Here is a 16372-nt window from a genome sequence, read left to right on the forward strand (position 1 = left end):
ATCCTATGTTAAATACATTTTAAAATATATTCAAATAGAAAAGGGTAATTTTAAATTGCAATATTATTTCATAATATTACTGTTTTGACTATTTTTGATCAAATAACTGCAGCTTTGGTGAGTATAAGAGACTTCTTTCAAAAACATTAAAACATCTTATCGACCCCAAACTTTTGAAAGTGTACAGATACTGATAAAAAAAAAAAAAAAAGATTTTTTTTGCAGTTTATGTTTTACTTCACAGATTAATAACTCTGCTCTATTGGTGGATGTATTTCTGTAGCAGTAAACCCGTTAGCCTTTATTCCACTGGGTAAAAGTACACTGCTAGGGATGCGTTTCATGTGCACTGGAATAGATAACCTCTGTTCCTTGCCTCGGAGTTCATTCTTAGCACTGGTGGAAGCAGCTTGGTTGTAAGAAACAGGTTTATTTTTTTCTATTGGTGACAAATTTGTTTTGAGGGTTGTGAGGATAAAGCAATTTATCAGTGAACAGTATTCACCAATTTCAGAAGAGTTTTTCCCAGAAGAGTGACAGCATCCAGTGATGTAACACCCACAGGAATAAACACCCCTGGCCAGTGTGTAATAGCGGTGGAGGTTGTGATTTTTTTGTGTGTGTCATCAGTCCGCTCTCTCATCAACTGCTGTTGACAGCACTGTTAGAGTGTAGGGCTAAAACCTGTATTCTGCCAAGGTCACCTTACAAAACCTTATGGTTTTGGGCTTTTGAGACATTCTTGTTTGGTGGCTTGATTTAAACAGACCTGGTTTAGGGGGATAGGTTGAAAAACAGCACTGTATGACTTTAAAAAGGAAGGAGACATTAAAAAGGAGAAATATGCAAAGAAATGGAGCCCCTTGCCTTTGTTTTTCTCTTAAACTTTTGATTTAACCTAAAAATATAATATTCATTAAAAAATTTAATGTTTATTAAAGAGAGAGAGAGAGAGGGAGAGAAAGAGAGAAAGCACACCTAAAGGCTAAAATTATTTTCCAAAAATGGAGTCTGCACATTGAGCAAGCTGAAATAATTGCAAAATATTGTGGAGAAAATAAGGCTATTTGCAATAAGTGCAAATAATGTTAAGTGCCATTAACACTAATAGCGATAGATGCTATTACATTAAGTGAAAATACAGGGCTCCACATTAACGCTTATCAGGGACAAGTCGATTATTTGAAGGGGCGATTGAAAAAGAATTTTACTTGCTCAACTGGACAAGACATCAAATAACAAAAAAAAAAAATAAAAACTAGGGAAGCACGCAAACTTTGGCAAGAATGATTCTGATGTTATTACATTGTGTAAACAGCGACTGATAATGACTAATGTATTGACAGTAACAAGGTTGCAGTTGAGGTTCACGCTGCCTGTCTGTGTGTGAGAGAGACTCGTGGAGAAATCAGCACAAATTAGAGCAACAGCACACACAAAGAAACACAAACGTACTGCATGTGGTGAAAATTCAAAATATTGATTTTTATATTTATAACATATGATAAGCAACACCACAAGACCAAGTGCGCTGTTTTCCCAAATATCAGCACAACTGTAAATGTGACATTGATTTTATGAAACAGTTCGATAAAAAAATTTGTTAATATTAAGTGACTTACATTTTAGACACGATATTGACTGACGAAAATAGTCCCAAACAAAGATCACAGCAGAACAGTCATCAGAGCGCATCTCTGTGTTTTGTTACTGAATGATTCAGCATTTTTGAATGAATCAAGTGAGTCAGTGATTCAGTGTGTCATTCATAAAGAACCTTCCGTAAAATAATCTTTCATAAAGTTCAGAAAGGTTGAAGCTAATTACAAGGTATTTTCCTTACAAATGCTCTACGAAGTCATCATTTATGTGGTTTGGAATGCAGTGGACTTATATATTTAAAATGTGAACCTCACTAACAGAAGGCTGCTTTCAATTTCAAATGCTGACACGTGCTTTGTTTACTACTGGCGCATGCAGCTGTGTGCGACTCAGTGTAAGGTTTAATGCACTTGGTCTCAAAATTTTTTTTTTTATGACGCAAAATTTATGTAAACACAGCCATTTATTAGGGTTGCCACCAATCCCTTGAAAGGCCAACACATATTTGAATAAACAAATAAGTATTTTGCACTGTTTATAATACTAATAGCAATTATAATAAAATAAATTTAATAAGAAGTAGGCTATTAGAGAAGCTCATTTGCGTGTGATTTTGGTGTCTTTGTTTCCATAGCGACGGAGTCTCCAGAACGCCGCTGTTAAAGCCCTTTCACACAAGCAAATGTCAAGACTTTATGTTGAGCCCTGAAATAGTATTTCTCTAACAGTGTTAGATGCTATTTTTACTTGAAAATAGTGGCAAATATAGTGGCAAATACTATTTTCACCTCAGTGTATTGTACTATGTTATAAAACAGCATGCAATAATAACAAAAACATTCACAACAATTCTCAGTGTGTATGATTTTGTTTATTAACATTTTAAATGGATTGGGGTCTTACTTTTCTTCTATATTTCTATACACTCTAACCTACTCCTACACCTCTACCCTAACCATATTTATCCTTCTGTTCATTGTTCTCGATGGTCCAGGAAGATGATGACAATATGAGCTGCACACATCATGTCCGATGTGCAGCCTCTCTGATCAATGCAACCACATCCAGTCTCAATGAGGCCTATTAAATACCCATTAGGCATTTAATTTCCCCTTTTTGAATACTTTCTTCATTTTTATTTAAAATAAACACCTCTCTGAGCTGATATTCAATGGGAACATTGAAAAGAATGGGATTGAATGAGTCAGATTTAAACTTGGGTCTGGCATGTCAAAATCTACTCTTACCATTATTCTCCACACCACTGTTTCTGTTAATGGATGTTTTGTTGTTGTTGTTGTTGTTGTTGTTGTTGCTGCTGCTGTTTTTGTATTGTCATTTTGTCTGGCTCAACCATACAATGGTGGGCAAAGTTAGTGTATATAGACGGGCTATTTGCACTTAGTATATATAGACACTTAAAAAAAATACATAAATAAATAAAAATTTCCCAATAAAGTGCTGCCTTACAAGCACTTACTGTTCCCAAACAAGTTTTTCTAAGAAATTGCTACCAAACCATTCAAACCAACATAGTGCCACAGAGTGTTTACACTTCTGTAAGAAAGGTGGCTTAATTATAGATGGTTCTGTACATTAAATTCTGATAGGAGACATTGAACATTGAAGCATTACACACTTCAACTCTAAAATCATAATAAGTAGCTTAACCGAGGGAATAGATCTTGTCAGGATTTTGCTTTCAGTCTGCAGCATTTCTGTCTCCTCACCCAGACTGGCTCCTCTTTTCATCATCCCATTTCCCTTCTAGCTGTTTTGCAGTGCATGTGACTGAAATCTTTCCTGTCCAGGCTCATACGTCTATAGTCTGTGCTGCATTGTGCCTGCTCATCTGTCGCTGTTTGTTTGTCCTCTGAAAGCGTGTTTGTTTGCTGTTGAGAGGTTGTGATATAACCTTCCTGTCAGGGGAAACTCTCACGCAGATGGCTGCTGATATATGGAACAATTGAGGCCAAATGTGCGCACTATACGCCTTCTCCAGACAGACAGACATGACACACACACACACACACACATTCCAGCTGGCTAATTAGACAACAGAAGAGTCAAAGTTATAGCCCATGTGCAATACGCTGTCTATTTTTCTCTCTCAACACCCTGGCTGCTACAGGAAAATGAGCTTTTATTGGTCCCCAATGGCCTGGTCTCATATCCATTAAACTGAATAAGTATCTGAAATAGCCCTTGTAGTAAGCAGTATGATGCAGGATTCCCTACCACAGCAGCTATCAGCGCATCCACTAGATCAATCAGCGGTGTAGCCCACACTTCCTCTGGGTGACCTTATGTTATGTCTTTAAAAAATATGAAACTCAGCACCATTCAATGATACTCTGTAGGTTTTCTAAGTTTGCTTAGTCATTAACATTTCATGGAATTAAACGCAAGACTTTTAAACTGAATTTTCGGGATGTTTTTGAGACATTCCTGCAGAGGTTAGTGAACATTATGGCAGCAAAGTGCTAGACTGCTTTTGGCTTCTTCCGTTTAAATGGATACCGGATCTAATTTCAGATATAAATTTGATGAAAGGAACCGGAAAAGAGATCCTAAAATGCTAAAAATGGTATAAGGTTTAAAAAAAGGAATATGATAATGCTGTATCATAGTCTGATTGACAGTATACAGTGGGTCCAAAAGTCTGAGCTCATGAGAATGTAATTTAAATCTGACCATTAATGTTACGATAGGGATGCACGATTTATCAAAATAAAATCAAAATCTTGTTTGTGATTATAAATTCGCAAAGGATGCAATATAGTCAAATAAATATTTGTGCTGTGTGTTTGAGTGTGAAACGCAAACAGCTCATGATACAGTGTTTTCAGCGCCTCAAAGTGGCTCAGTTCACAGTAAATTCCACACAAAATCCTCTCTGCATCTGGGACACCGGATGAAATTTTCACTTTTTTCAGCTTTTTTTGCATTCAGTTAGGTTTCTGGCATGTCTGCCAGCTCAGAAAATCTGAAAAGAAAACACGCAGCCAGTTTGTTATGAGTCTGAAATTGTCATCCAGCGAGCTGCTTCAATTTGCAGCTGCTTTCTACATAGATAGCTAGCTATTTAAATAAGACCACCTCCAAGCCATATTCAGAGTCCAAGGCAGCAATTCATGTGTCTTGTGTCGACACGCCCCACGGAAGAGATGGTAGCGTGAGCAGTAGCTCATTATCATTTTATTCCCCTTTGAGTTTGCTCCACAATAACGTGCATTTAGGTTAGGATTCAGTTTATAAATGAATTAAGGCAGCCTTAAATATTAGTATTGTAATTTTACAGGTGTACTGTAAAATACAATTATTTTATTTTTATTATATATTTTATTACTAATTTTTTCTTTTATAGCAAAATATTACAATGGTAATATTTCTTGTTTTGTTTAATAATTAAATTATTATTTTTCAATTTTTTATAGACATCACAATTTTCCCCCCAAATTATGCTCCCCTACGTTATGACATAAAATTAATAAGATATTTACGTGTTTGCACTATTTCTAGGTCATTAATCAAATAAGTAAATATGTGACTATTTGTACAGATGGTCAGAGGTTCTTGCTTCCACTGAAGCTCAAGATGCTGTTTGGATCATCTCAAATCATGCTGGAGAACACGATCACTAGGTTTTGCACAATCTTATGGAGTTCATGCAACTTGAGAATTACTGTCATTAAAGCAAAAAGAGAACAAATACTACAACAAATTTTCAATTCTGCTATAATGAAAAAAGTTGTAGAAAATTTGAAAGAATGCAAAATAGCAGAATTTTCACAATGGTCTCAGACTTTTGGACCCCAGTGTACAGTATTCATGTGTGCGCGACTGTGCGAGCTCCTGTTTGATATGTTAGGAGCCACATGGAGGCCTATACAAGATAACGTTAAGCCCCTGAGGTTCAGCAATCAATTTCTAGCGATTCGCACGAAGTGACAATACAAAAAGCAATCACATCCCTGCATGGATCTAAGCTGTCCACTGTCACCTGCTTAAACATTCAGAAGCACTCTAAAATATTCTGATGTGCTGTTAAAATAGTCGACAGGCAGACTCTGTTCCTGTCTTTCTTTCTGTGTCTCTCCCCTCCTGTTTTGACTAACTTCAATCTAGAGGTAATGAGAGCCTAAGAAGCTGGAGACTGAGAAGCTATTTACATTTTTATTGATTTCTGAAAGTGCATTTAAAAATTTTTTTCTCCCCTTTCCCCCACTCTTTTCAAATCCCCAAATGAGGGGCCCACTGCTCTATACTCTCATTGAGGAGTGAAGATATTTTAGTCAGGATCTCCTGCATTTTCTCCCTCTCTTGTTAGATCAAAGCGGAAACTGGGTCTGTCTTATGTAATTAAGACTAGGCATTAAAGAAAACAAACCCCTGTGAATTCTGACTGAAGCCCCACTGAGAAATGGAGTATTTTCATAATTAAAGAAGCACAAACAAGGCCTACTCAACATTCCACAATAGTTCTCAGTGGAGCATTATAGTTTCCTGATTTACACAATGCTATTTGTCTGTCTGACTCCTCAAAGCCAAATCTAGTTACAGTATGGCCATGACTGACATATTGTATTGTGTGCCATTTTCCCTACTTTGAGTGAGTAAATTGAACTCGGGGAACCGAATCGTTGAGTCATTTAGACTTGCTTTGTGAACTGAATCAATCGATTCAATGGAAATTTCCGACTCAAAAGAACGATTAATTCACGAATCGGACAACATAGCTTGCTTCTCTCTTGAATGTACAAAGAGATTCAACAGTATCATTGCCAAACATTCAGTGAATAACGACTTAAATTTCTTTTTTTCCTCACAAAAGTGCACAAGTCATATGAATTGGAATTACTTTCTTGACAACCTCACTCGTTCACTTCCATTACGTAAAAAAAAATAAAAATAATAATAATAAAAGATTGACCAGGATAATCTTAGAAATAATTCTACGGATGAAAAAGTCATACTGGTTTGGAACAAAATGACATAATTTTCCATTTTGTTTTTTATTTACTGAGTATCTCTGTTAAAATAACATAATCTATTCAGCTAACCTTGAATTCAGAGAGCACTGCAGAATGGTGCTCAGTTCAGTGAATAATAGGTCCAATCTGCTCATGAACTGAAGATTTTCTATCTCTACCTGACATATCTATCTCTAAATGTTGAATTGGCACAGTGTATGGTAATATCTCATTGTGAATACAGGAACTTACAGGCCGTCATTTTTAAAGGACTTCAGTTTATGTCAGATCACTCATTGTTAAAGTGCTCTCAGACAAATTGCAGCAGCCACCCAGACATTTCTGTCCCTTTGTCCTGATCCTACAGAGCTTTTTCTCTTCTATTAGAGTCAGCAAAGCTTTATTTGCATGAATTTTAGAATTTAAAATATAGACAATTCAGAAAATAAATAAGGTAAAATAAAGAAAGAAATAATGGGGGAAATAAAAGAAAGGGACAACGAATACATAAAATGAAAACATAGAAATAATGTCATGTGAATAAGAAAGGATTGAAAGGGGGAATTAAAAAAGGAACAAAAAAAATTAAAAAGCAAATAAGGATTGAAAGGGGGAATTGGAACATAAATGAAATAAAAATAAACTAAATAAAAAATAGTAAGAGATAAAGTAAAAGAAAAATTAAAGTAAAAAAAGTAAGAGATAAAGTTAATATAGGACAAATGATGTTATGTAAATAAAAAAATATATAAGAATTGAACGGGAACTTTTAAAAAAGGACAAGGAAGATATATAAAATAATAAATTAAGTAAATAACAGAATATTTTAAAGTGAAAATAAAAGAAAGGAACTAGTAAGCTAAATCAAAAGAATGCAAAAATAAATGAAAGGGACAAGAAAAAAAATATATTAAATATTAAATAAATTAATAAAATTTATATCTAAAATATAGTGTATATACCTGTACAAAATGTGTCTCATCTCTAATATATATCTCACTCCATCTTTTCTTTTCTCTTCTGCTTCTAAAACACTACCTCATCCTCCCTAAGGAGTGTCTGAAGTGTCTACATTGAAATGCATGATGAATTATGTGGCAATATAAGGGGACCATGAAACATGACATGCACGAGATAATGATTGCAAATGTTGATCCACGTGGCGAGTCAGGAGTTTTTGTTTGTTTACTAATGGCTTTGTCTTTCGACAGAAGGAGGGACATGCGAGGTGATTGCAGCACACAGGTGCTGTAACAAAAACAAGATTGAAGAGAGATCTCAGACAGTGAAGTGCTCCTGTTTACCAGGGAAAGTGGCAGGTACCACCAGGAATAAACCCTCCTGTGTTGATGGTAAGTGAACAGACATGGCAACCACTGATGAAGTCTTAAAGGAATAATTCATGCAAAAATTAAACTTTGCTAAAAAATTGACTCGCCTTCAGGTCATCCAAGATGTAGGTGAAGATTTGTTTTTTTCATTGGAGCAGATTTGGAGAAATTTAGCATTATCACTTGCTCACTAATGGATCTTTTACAGTAAATGGGTGCCGTCAGATTGAGAGTCCAAACAGCTGTAAACTATATCACAATAATCTACATGTAATCATGTGGATTATTGGACTCCAGTCCATCAATGAATGTCTTGTGAAGCGAAAAGATGCATGTTTGTAATAAACAAATCCATCATTAGGACGTTTTTCATCATTAAGTCCACTATCCATAATATTGCTTTCTCCAGTGAAAAAGTCGTCTCGTCTGAATCAGGAGAGAAATATACACAGATCAAGCACAATTTACAAGTGAAAACATACCAAAGAGTTCTAAACAAATATGTATGTTGGTGGATTGTGATGTGAGAGGACAACAGGGGATGGACTTTTTCAGTGGAGGAAGCGTTATTGTGGATGATGGACTCATGTTTTGGCCAGAAGCTACGATTTAAAGTTAAAATGCCTTAATGATGGATTTGTTTATTGCAAAACCACAGCTTTTTCCATTAATTAATGGACTGGAGGGATTATCGTGATGTGTTTATCAGCTGTCTGGACTCTAGACTCATTCACTTTGGTGAGAATGAGTAATTTAAAGCTAAATTTCTCCAAATCTGTTCTGATAAAGAAACAAGCTTGTGCACATCTTGGATGTCCTTCATGTTATGTTGTTAGAAATTTAACAGATGCTCGATTGTTTTGAACCATCTCAATGTAGCTTTGCAGTGTTTGAACAAGCTTAAATACACTCTGTAGAGCAGCGTAAAGCTCCAAAAGACAGCTTTTTTAATTTTGTGTTGGTTTGTTTGATGTATGTTTGTTGTGGGTCTTTCTTTGTGTGTGCCCTAGATAGGATAGGTTAGTTAGGGCTTTTCATTATTAATGCTCTGTCCTTATGATAAACGAGCTGCTGTAAACTAACACTTCTGGGAGAACATCTCACTCGCAACGCATCCACAGATAATCAAAGCACATTAACTTCGACTGAATCTCACGGAGGAGCATCCAACCTTTTCCCCATGTCACGCTCGTTAGGATATTCTTTTCCTAAAAGTGAATTGCATCGTTTTTGGATATTAAAACACCTAAATGCCCAGCTTGAAGGGAATCTATCATCATTTTAATCATCATTATATTGTTCCTAACCTGTATGACTTTCTTTCTTCTGTGGAAAGGAGATGTTAAAGGGGACATATGATGCTGCTAAAAAGAACATTATTTTGTGTATTTGGTGTAATGAAATGTGTTTATGTGGTTTAAGGTTGAAAAAAAACATTATTTTCCACATACTGTACATTATTGTTTCTATCTTTCTAGGCTTCAATGTGTTGTCTATTATGTAGAGGACTAATACAGAGGCAGAGCTGTGTGTCTGGAAATTATTTTTTTCCTGATATTTGCATGTGTGTGTTTTTCCAAACATGTTTCTTGCTATTTTACAAATATATATATACACACACACAGTGGGTACGGAAAGTATTCAGACCCCCTTAAATTTTTCACTCTTTGTTATATTGCAGCCATTTGCTAAAATCATTTAAGTTCATTTTTTTTTCCCTCATTAATGTACACACAGCACCCCATATTGACAGAAAAACACAGAATTGTTAACTTTTTTGTTATTTTGTTGAAATTTGATAAAATGATTTATCACATGGTCCTAAGTATTCAGACCCTTTGCTCAGTATTTTTAGTAGAAGCACCGTTTTGATCTAATACAGCCATGAGTCTTTTTGGGGAAAGATGCAACAAGTTTTTCACACCTGGATTTGGGGATCCCTCTGCCATTCCTCCTTGCAGATCCTCTCCAGTTCTGTCAGGTTGGATGGTAAAGTTGGTGGACAGCCATTTTCAGGTCTCTCCAGAGATGCTCAATTGGGTTTAAGTCGGGGCTCTGGCTGGGCCATTCAAGAACAGTCACGGAGTTGTTGTGAAGCCACTCCTTCGTTATTTTAGCTGTGTGCTAAAGGTCATTGTCTTGTTGGAAGGTGAACCTTCGGCCCAGTCTGAGGTCCTGAGCACTCTGGAGAAGGTTTTCGTACAGGATATCCCTGTACTTGGCCGCTTTCATCTTTCCCTCGATTGCAACCAGTCGTCCTGTCCCTGCAGCTGAAAAAACACCCCCACAGCATGATGCTGCCACCACCATGCTTCACTGTTGGGACTGTATTGGACAGGTGAAGAGCAGTGCCTGGTTTTCTCCACACATACCGCTTAGAATTAAGGCCAAAAAGTTCTATCTTGGTCTCATCATATTTCTCGTTTTTTTAGCAAACTCCAAGTGGGTTTTCATGTGTCTTGCACTGAGGAGAGGCTTCCGTCAGGCCACTCTGCCATAAAGCCCCGACTGGTGGAGGACTGCAGTGATGGTTGACTTTCTACAACTTTCTCCCATCTCCCGACTGCATCTCTGGAGCTCAGCCACAGTGATCTTTGGGTTCTTCTTTACCTCTCTCACCAAGGCTCTTCTCCCCCGATAGCTCAGTTTGGCTGGACAGCCAGCTCTAGGAAGGGTTCTGGTCATCCCAAAACGTCTTCCATTTAAGGATTATGGAGGCCACTGTGCTCTTAGGAACCTTAAGTGCAGCAGAAATTGTTTTTGTAACCTTGGCCAGATCTGTGCCTTGCCACAATTCTGTCTCTGAGCTCTTCAGGCAGTTCCTTTGACCTCATGATTCTCATTTGTTCTGACATGCACTGTGAGCTGTAAGGTCTTATATAACCAGGTGTATGGCTTTCCTAATCAAATCCAATCAGTATAATCAAACACAGCTGGACTCAAATGAAGGTGTAGAACCATCTCAAGGATGATCAGAAGAAATGGACAGCACCTGAGTTTAAATATATGAGTGTCAAAGGGTAAAGGGTCTGGATACTTAGGACCATGTGATATTTCAGTTTTTCTTTTTTAATAAATCTGCAAAAATGTCAACAATTCTGTGTTTTTGTTGTCAATATGGGGTGCTGTGTGTACATTAATGTGGAAAAAAATGAACTTAAATGATTTTAGCAAATGGCTGCAATATAACAAAGAGTGAAAAAATTAAGGGGGTCTGAATACTTTCCGTACCCACTGTATATAATACACAAGGATGGACTACTCTCTGAAAAAAATCTTGATTTATTTAAAGCAACGGGAAAAACACAGACGTTTAGTCCAAAGTTGCCTTAAGTTACTTGGAACTTTATGTTGTTGCGGTTTTACCTTAAAAAATACAGTTTCTGCCAAGAATGTAATTAAAAAACAACGACAGAAAGACCTGGAAGCTTTAACCACTTTTTGAAGGAAATTCCATATTAATGTTTTAACTTGTTTTTATTTTAAGAAATAGTAATTTTAAATGAAGTAGTTGTAATATTTTAAATTAATTTATTAAAGTGATAAATAAAAAATACATTTATTATTATTCTTTTTTTTTTTTTTTTTTTGAGTGGGCTGATGTTTTATTTGTATAGAGTTTCTGCCAAGTAAGTTAAAAAACAATGTCAGAAATATTCTGGAAGCTTTAACCACATTTTTGAAGAAAATCCCATATTGTTTTCAGTAATTCAGTCATTTTCAGTAATTTTAACTGAAGTAACGTTGACATTTTATATAAATGTATTAAATTAATATTTGTATTAAGTAACGTTGACATTTTAATTTCTTAATTACTTTATCTTATCTTATTTTTTATGGTATTGAAGCAGTAACATTTACTGAAGTATCTATCAGTAACTAGGATTAAAATGTTACATTTTGTTGTATTTTATGATCTCCAGTTTCTAGTTAAACTGAGATGACACATTTACTGAGGTGTCACGGAGATGATGGCCATTAAAACTGGTCCATGTTCTCATTCTCCTCTCATTCACATTGATATTCTAGGATATGAGTCTGAAGGCCACTCTCTCTCTCTCTCACTGTCAAAGGAATACATGACATTGAAGGCTACATGTTATGTATGAAATGCTTTGTTTACTTTTTGGAGGGTAAGAGGCCTCAGTAAAGTGATTTTTTATATAAAAATAAAAAATAAAAACAGAGCTCTTGCCTGTGGTTATGTTTTCCATTGATTTTTTTATTGCTCTGTGGCCTTGGCCATGCTGAACTGGCAAAAATGGGAAGAACAGTGTTAGGTTCGCCCCTAGCCAGTGTTGTGACTGTTGTACGTGTGTGCAAAGTCTATAAAGCATGAATATTTGTTCACCCTTTAAAAATATCCATAGAGAAAGTGTTGAGTACAGGCAAATCAAATTTTAATGCCCTATTGGCAAGGAGACAACTACTGGTTGAGTGCTTTTGTGTTTTACAATATTAATGAATGTGACTTAAGTTCACCTATTATTATAACCCATTAAGTCACAAACTTGTCATGTACTTGTCAGAATATTAATAACATAAAAGTGCATGCTTTATATTATATCTTCATGTAACATTCTCTCCAATGCTAGGCAGCATTACCCTGATGCATTAATGTATGCTATTCTAACATGTTCATACTGATGCAAAGATAAGATGTTCTCAAACCCCTGAGCACCTTAATGGTCTCTACTTTTTCTCCATCTGGTAATGATCATACATTTACAAAGTGGGAAAAATGATGCTTCTGTCTCAAGCAACTGAAATAACATAAAACTTTCCATTGTAATGGCAGTACATTTACCTTCATTTTAGATAAATATAGAATACAGACCATATAATTCTTCATAAGATTTCCTAAGACTGCAAGGTGAAGTGATTTAAGTGAATGAATCGGCATGGGATTTCATTTCAGAATAATACTTTTCATAAAGTGCCACTCTGTGAAATGGCTGTGCTCCTACTGACCGCAGACATCCACTGAGACTATTCAAGCACATTAGATTCAAGTAAATTTTATTTGTATAGCGCTTTTCACAATATATTGTTTCAAAGCAGCTTTATAGAAAATTGTATCTTAAAGCCCCGATGAAAAAGCCGAAGGTGACTGTGGCAAGAATAAAAAGCCATAAGATGTTTAAGAGGAAGAAAACTTCCTTGAGAGGAACCAGACTCTGCTGGAAAAAGCAACATATTATAATAAATATACACATGGCAAATATGATCTAGTTACATATTATGTGTAATGTGTGCTTTGTATATGCTATTATGTGTCCACTGAAATAATCTTATTAGTTATTATTAAGTTAATAGGGATTGTTTACTCAAAAATGTACATTTAAATTCCGTCATCATTTTCTCACCCTTATGTTGTTCCAAACCTATATGACTTACTTTCTTCTGCTGAACACAGAAGAATATTTAACTTGAAAAAATGTTGGTGGCCAAACAATTATACTCACTATTGACTCCCATTGTATGGACAGAACAAAACATTTGTCAGAATATGTTCTTTCATGTTCAGCATGAAGAAAGAAAACCATGACAGAGTTTTAGATAGAAATTAAATTGAACTGAATTTAGACAATGCACAAATTGTTTAAAGTCGAAATGCTTCAGATCTATCCAAAAACATTAGGAGTAATAATGAAGCATTGTCAGACATTTATTTGTCAAATGGTCAAGAAGCAGTCGATCACGGAGGATGGAACATTTTAAGTCAGATGCGAGTGAGAGTCTAACCCAGTTATGATCTGCTTCCAGCCTCCATAGTGATTGGGAAGTGGTGGTGTGAGATGGAGCCGTGTCTGGAGGGAGAGGAATGCAAGACTCTACCAGATAACTCCGGCTGGATGTGCTACTCTGGAAACAAGATCAAGACCACCAGGGTGAGATTTGGAGTTACTTGAGTTACTTTAGCTGTAATACAAAACTCTTGATGGTGAAGTATGTGATTGCATGAGGTTAATAAGTGTTTTTGTGCTCCACCGTTTTTTGCCTATTTCACGGAAATATGTTATTAATAAAGTACATAATATAGAACAATAAATAAACAACCCTCCTACACCTGAATGGCTGCAGGCAGGTGAGTTGGACGCTGGAAGAATTATAAAAATAGAAGACCTGCACACTGCTGGAGCTTACAAAAAAATCAAATTTTTATTAAAATAGCAGCGATTCGGTCATGTAACTTCCCTCAAGCAGAAAATGACACTCGGGCAAATAATCGTTGTACATAAAAGTAGCCAATGAGAGTGTTTCTTCAGGTAGCTGATAATTTCAAGGTAATTTCTATAAAAGCAGATGTGAATTATTTTCTTATATTATTATTTTCTTTTCCTTTTTTTTCCCCCAGAATACCCACCCATACACATCTTTGTAGCAGATGTAAAGTCACTGCAAGCTCATAACGGAGGAACTTAATGAAGGTTTTTGATTTTTTCTGTCACCATTGTGATTCAGTGAAGATTTAAAATGGCTGATAGAAAACAGACAAATGACTGATTTCAAAGGCGAAGGCACTATGGTACATTAATGAACTTAGAAAAAATTCTAATAATTCGATCCCATTTACTTTGTCTGATATCTTGTTGCTAATTATTCAAACATGAAATTCATTCTCAGATTGTTTTCTTATTACTCATCAAGCTTTTATTTAATGTACTTTTCAGGGAAACATCCAAGAAGACAAGCTGAATTAAGTTTTCCCAACTCTAAACCAACAGACATGTGTTTAATGACTTGAAATGGAGTCCTCTGCTCATAAATCCATCTGTCTCTGAGTAACACGGACACCAGACTTTCTGAGATAATCTCTGTGGGCGTTGAACACTGCTGGTTCTTTCGTTGTTTCATTTTTGTTTGACAATTGTCAAATATTTGTTTCCTCTCAGTGAGTCCTGGATAATTACACTCGTATCCCTTTGTGTGGAGTGCACTCAAACCAGCTATACCTTGCCTGAAATAATCTTCAACTGTAATATTCTTGGATGTTCCTATGTCTCCGGAAGAACATATTAATTTGCGTACTGTATTTAGTGAAACTGGCTTCCTGTTCATGTGGATTTTCAGAAGAGGATTGATCCTCAGCAAGCAAGTTTCATTAAGACACTTTGTGCATCGACTGTGAGCAAAATGCAGAGGAGGACATGTACATGGAATGACCGATCCAGTCCGGAAATGTTCCTCTGTTTCCTGGAACATTATATCAGATTCAGAATGAATTCTGGTGGTGATATTGAAACCAAATAAGTCTTTAGCATGATTTCTGTAAAGCTGTAAAAACAGGTGAAAGAAATGTTTTACATAAATAAAATGAATTCAAAACATGCAAAAATGATGTTATAACTGTATTTAATTTAAAATAAACAATAATTTAATGTGAACGTAATGGGTGGGAAGGTGCAAAGGTACAGTCTTGTTTACATTTTCTTGTCCGCTGTTTTTATTATTATTTTTGAGCTTCAGTAATATTTTGACAAATTGAGTCATCAAGGCTTAACTGTAGTGTTCTGAGAATTTACATGTTTAATGAAAAACTAATAGACCATCAGTTTGACTGCAGCAATATATAAAAGTTGTGGATTTATTACTGAAGTTAATGAAGCCTGATTGAAATATGCTGGTGCATGCACATATAAAATACCATGACATTTAAATATTCTGAATCAAATTCATTTCCCGTTGTTCAAATATAACTTCATTAAATGGTACAAGTCCTATTAAGACCATTCTGTATATTGGGGCAATGTGATTGTTTGAATGGACCCGAGGAAAGCGGGTGGAGCGTCTTTGAGTGTGTAGGCAGGCAGTCCACGCTGAAGGACACTGTGGAAATTCTGACACCGCTGGGACATTTACCTGTCGTTTACATTCAGAAATAGTCCTCTCTGCTCGGAGCAGCTGAGGGCCATGTACACACTCTGAATATGTAGCTCCAGCATTTTAAGCAGGGAGCCATGAACATAAGAGGCTCAGTGTTGCTGCCGGCATGCAGAAAGGAGGCTCTAACTACAGGCTGAGTGAATACAGATCACTACATTTACAGTCCTCCGCATGGGACAGCAGAGGATGAACTTTAGCCCTCACCTTCAGCGGAGCTTTAGTGGAATTTCAAACAGTTGACTACAGAATATCAGAGTGCAAAAATTAATACAAGGAAACTTAAGCAAATATCAGCATTATCTCTGGCAGGCTGAGCTTTTGCTCGCAGTTGGTTTTTCTAATTTCAGTCTCCAGCATCATTATACAATAGTTTCATTGCTCAGATTTGATTGGCTGAGCAGCGTTCCATACCAGAAACCCTTTTAAATTCCAAAATAATAGAACATTATACACTAACAGATCTCCCACTATATTAATATTGAGCAAAACACATGAAATAACATTCATGTTACAATTTATTCTCCTTTAACTGTCGGAAGCAAAGCATGCTGGGAACTAGAAATCTGCTGTAACTCATTC

General features: G+C 36.0%; 1 protein-coding gene across 1 annotated transcript; it reads left to right on the forward strand.

The window, feature by feature from the left end:
- Window positions 1–7767: 7767 nt before the first annotated feature.
- Window positions 7768–16372, forward strand: LOC109089657 (chemokine-like protein TAFA-1; the record flags this gene model as incomplete). Its single annotated transcript, XM_019103668.2, has 3 exons — window positions 7768–7927; window positions 13673–13797; window positions 14581–16372. Coding segments are annotated over 3 exons (315 nt in total), but the record flags the coding sequence as incomplete, so codon positions are not given.

This window comes from Cyprinus carpio, chromosome A23 (genome assembly GCF_018340385.1).
Source record: "Cyprinus carpio isolate SPL01 chromosome A23, ASM1834038v1, whole genome shotgun sequence".
Taxonomy (NCBI): domain Eukaryota; kingdom Metazoa; phylum Chordata; class Actinopteri; order Cypriniformes; family Cyprinidae; genus Cyprinus; species Cyprinus carpio.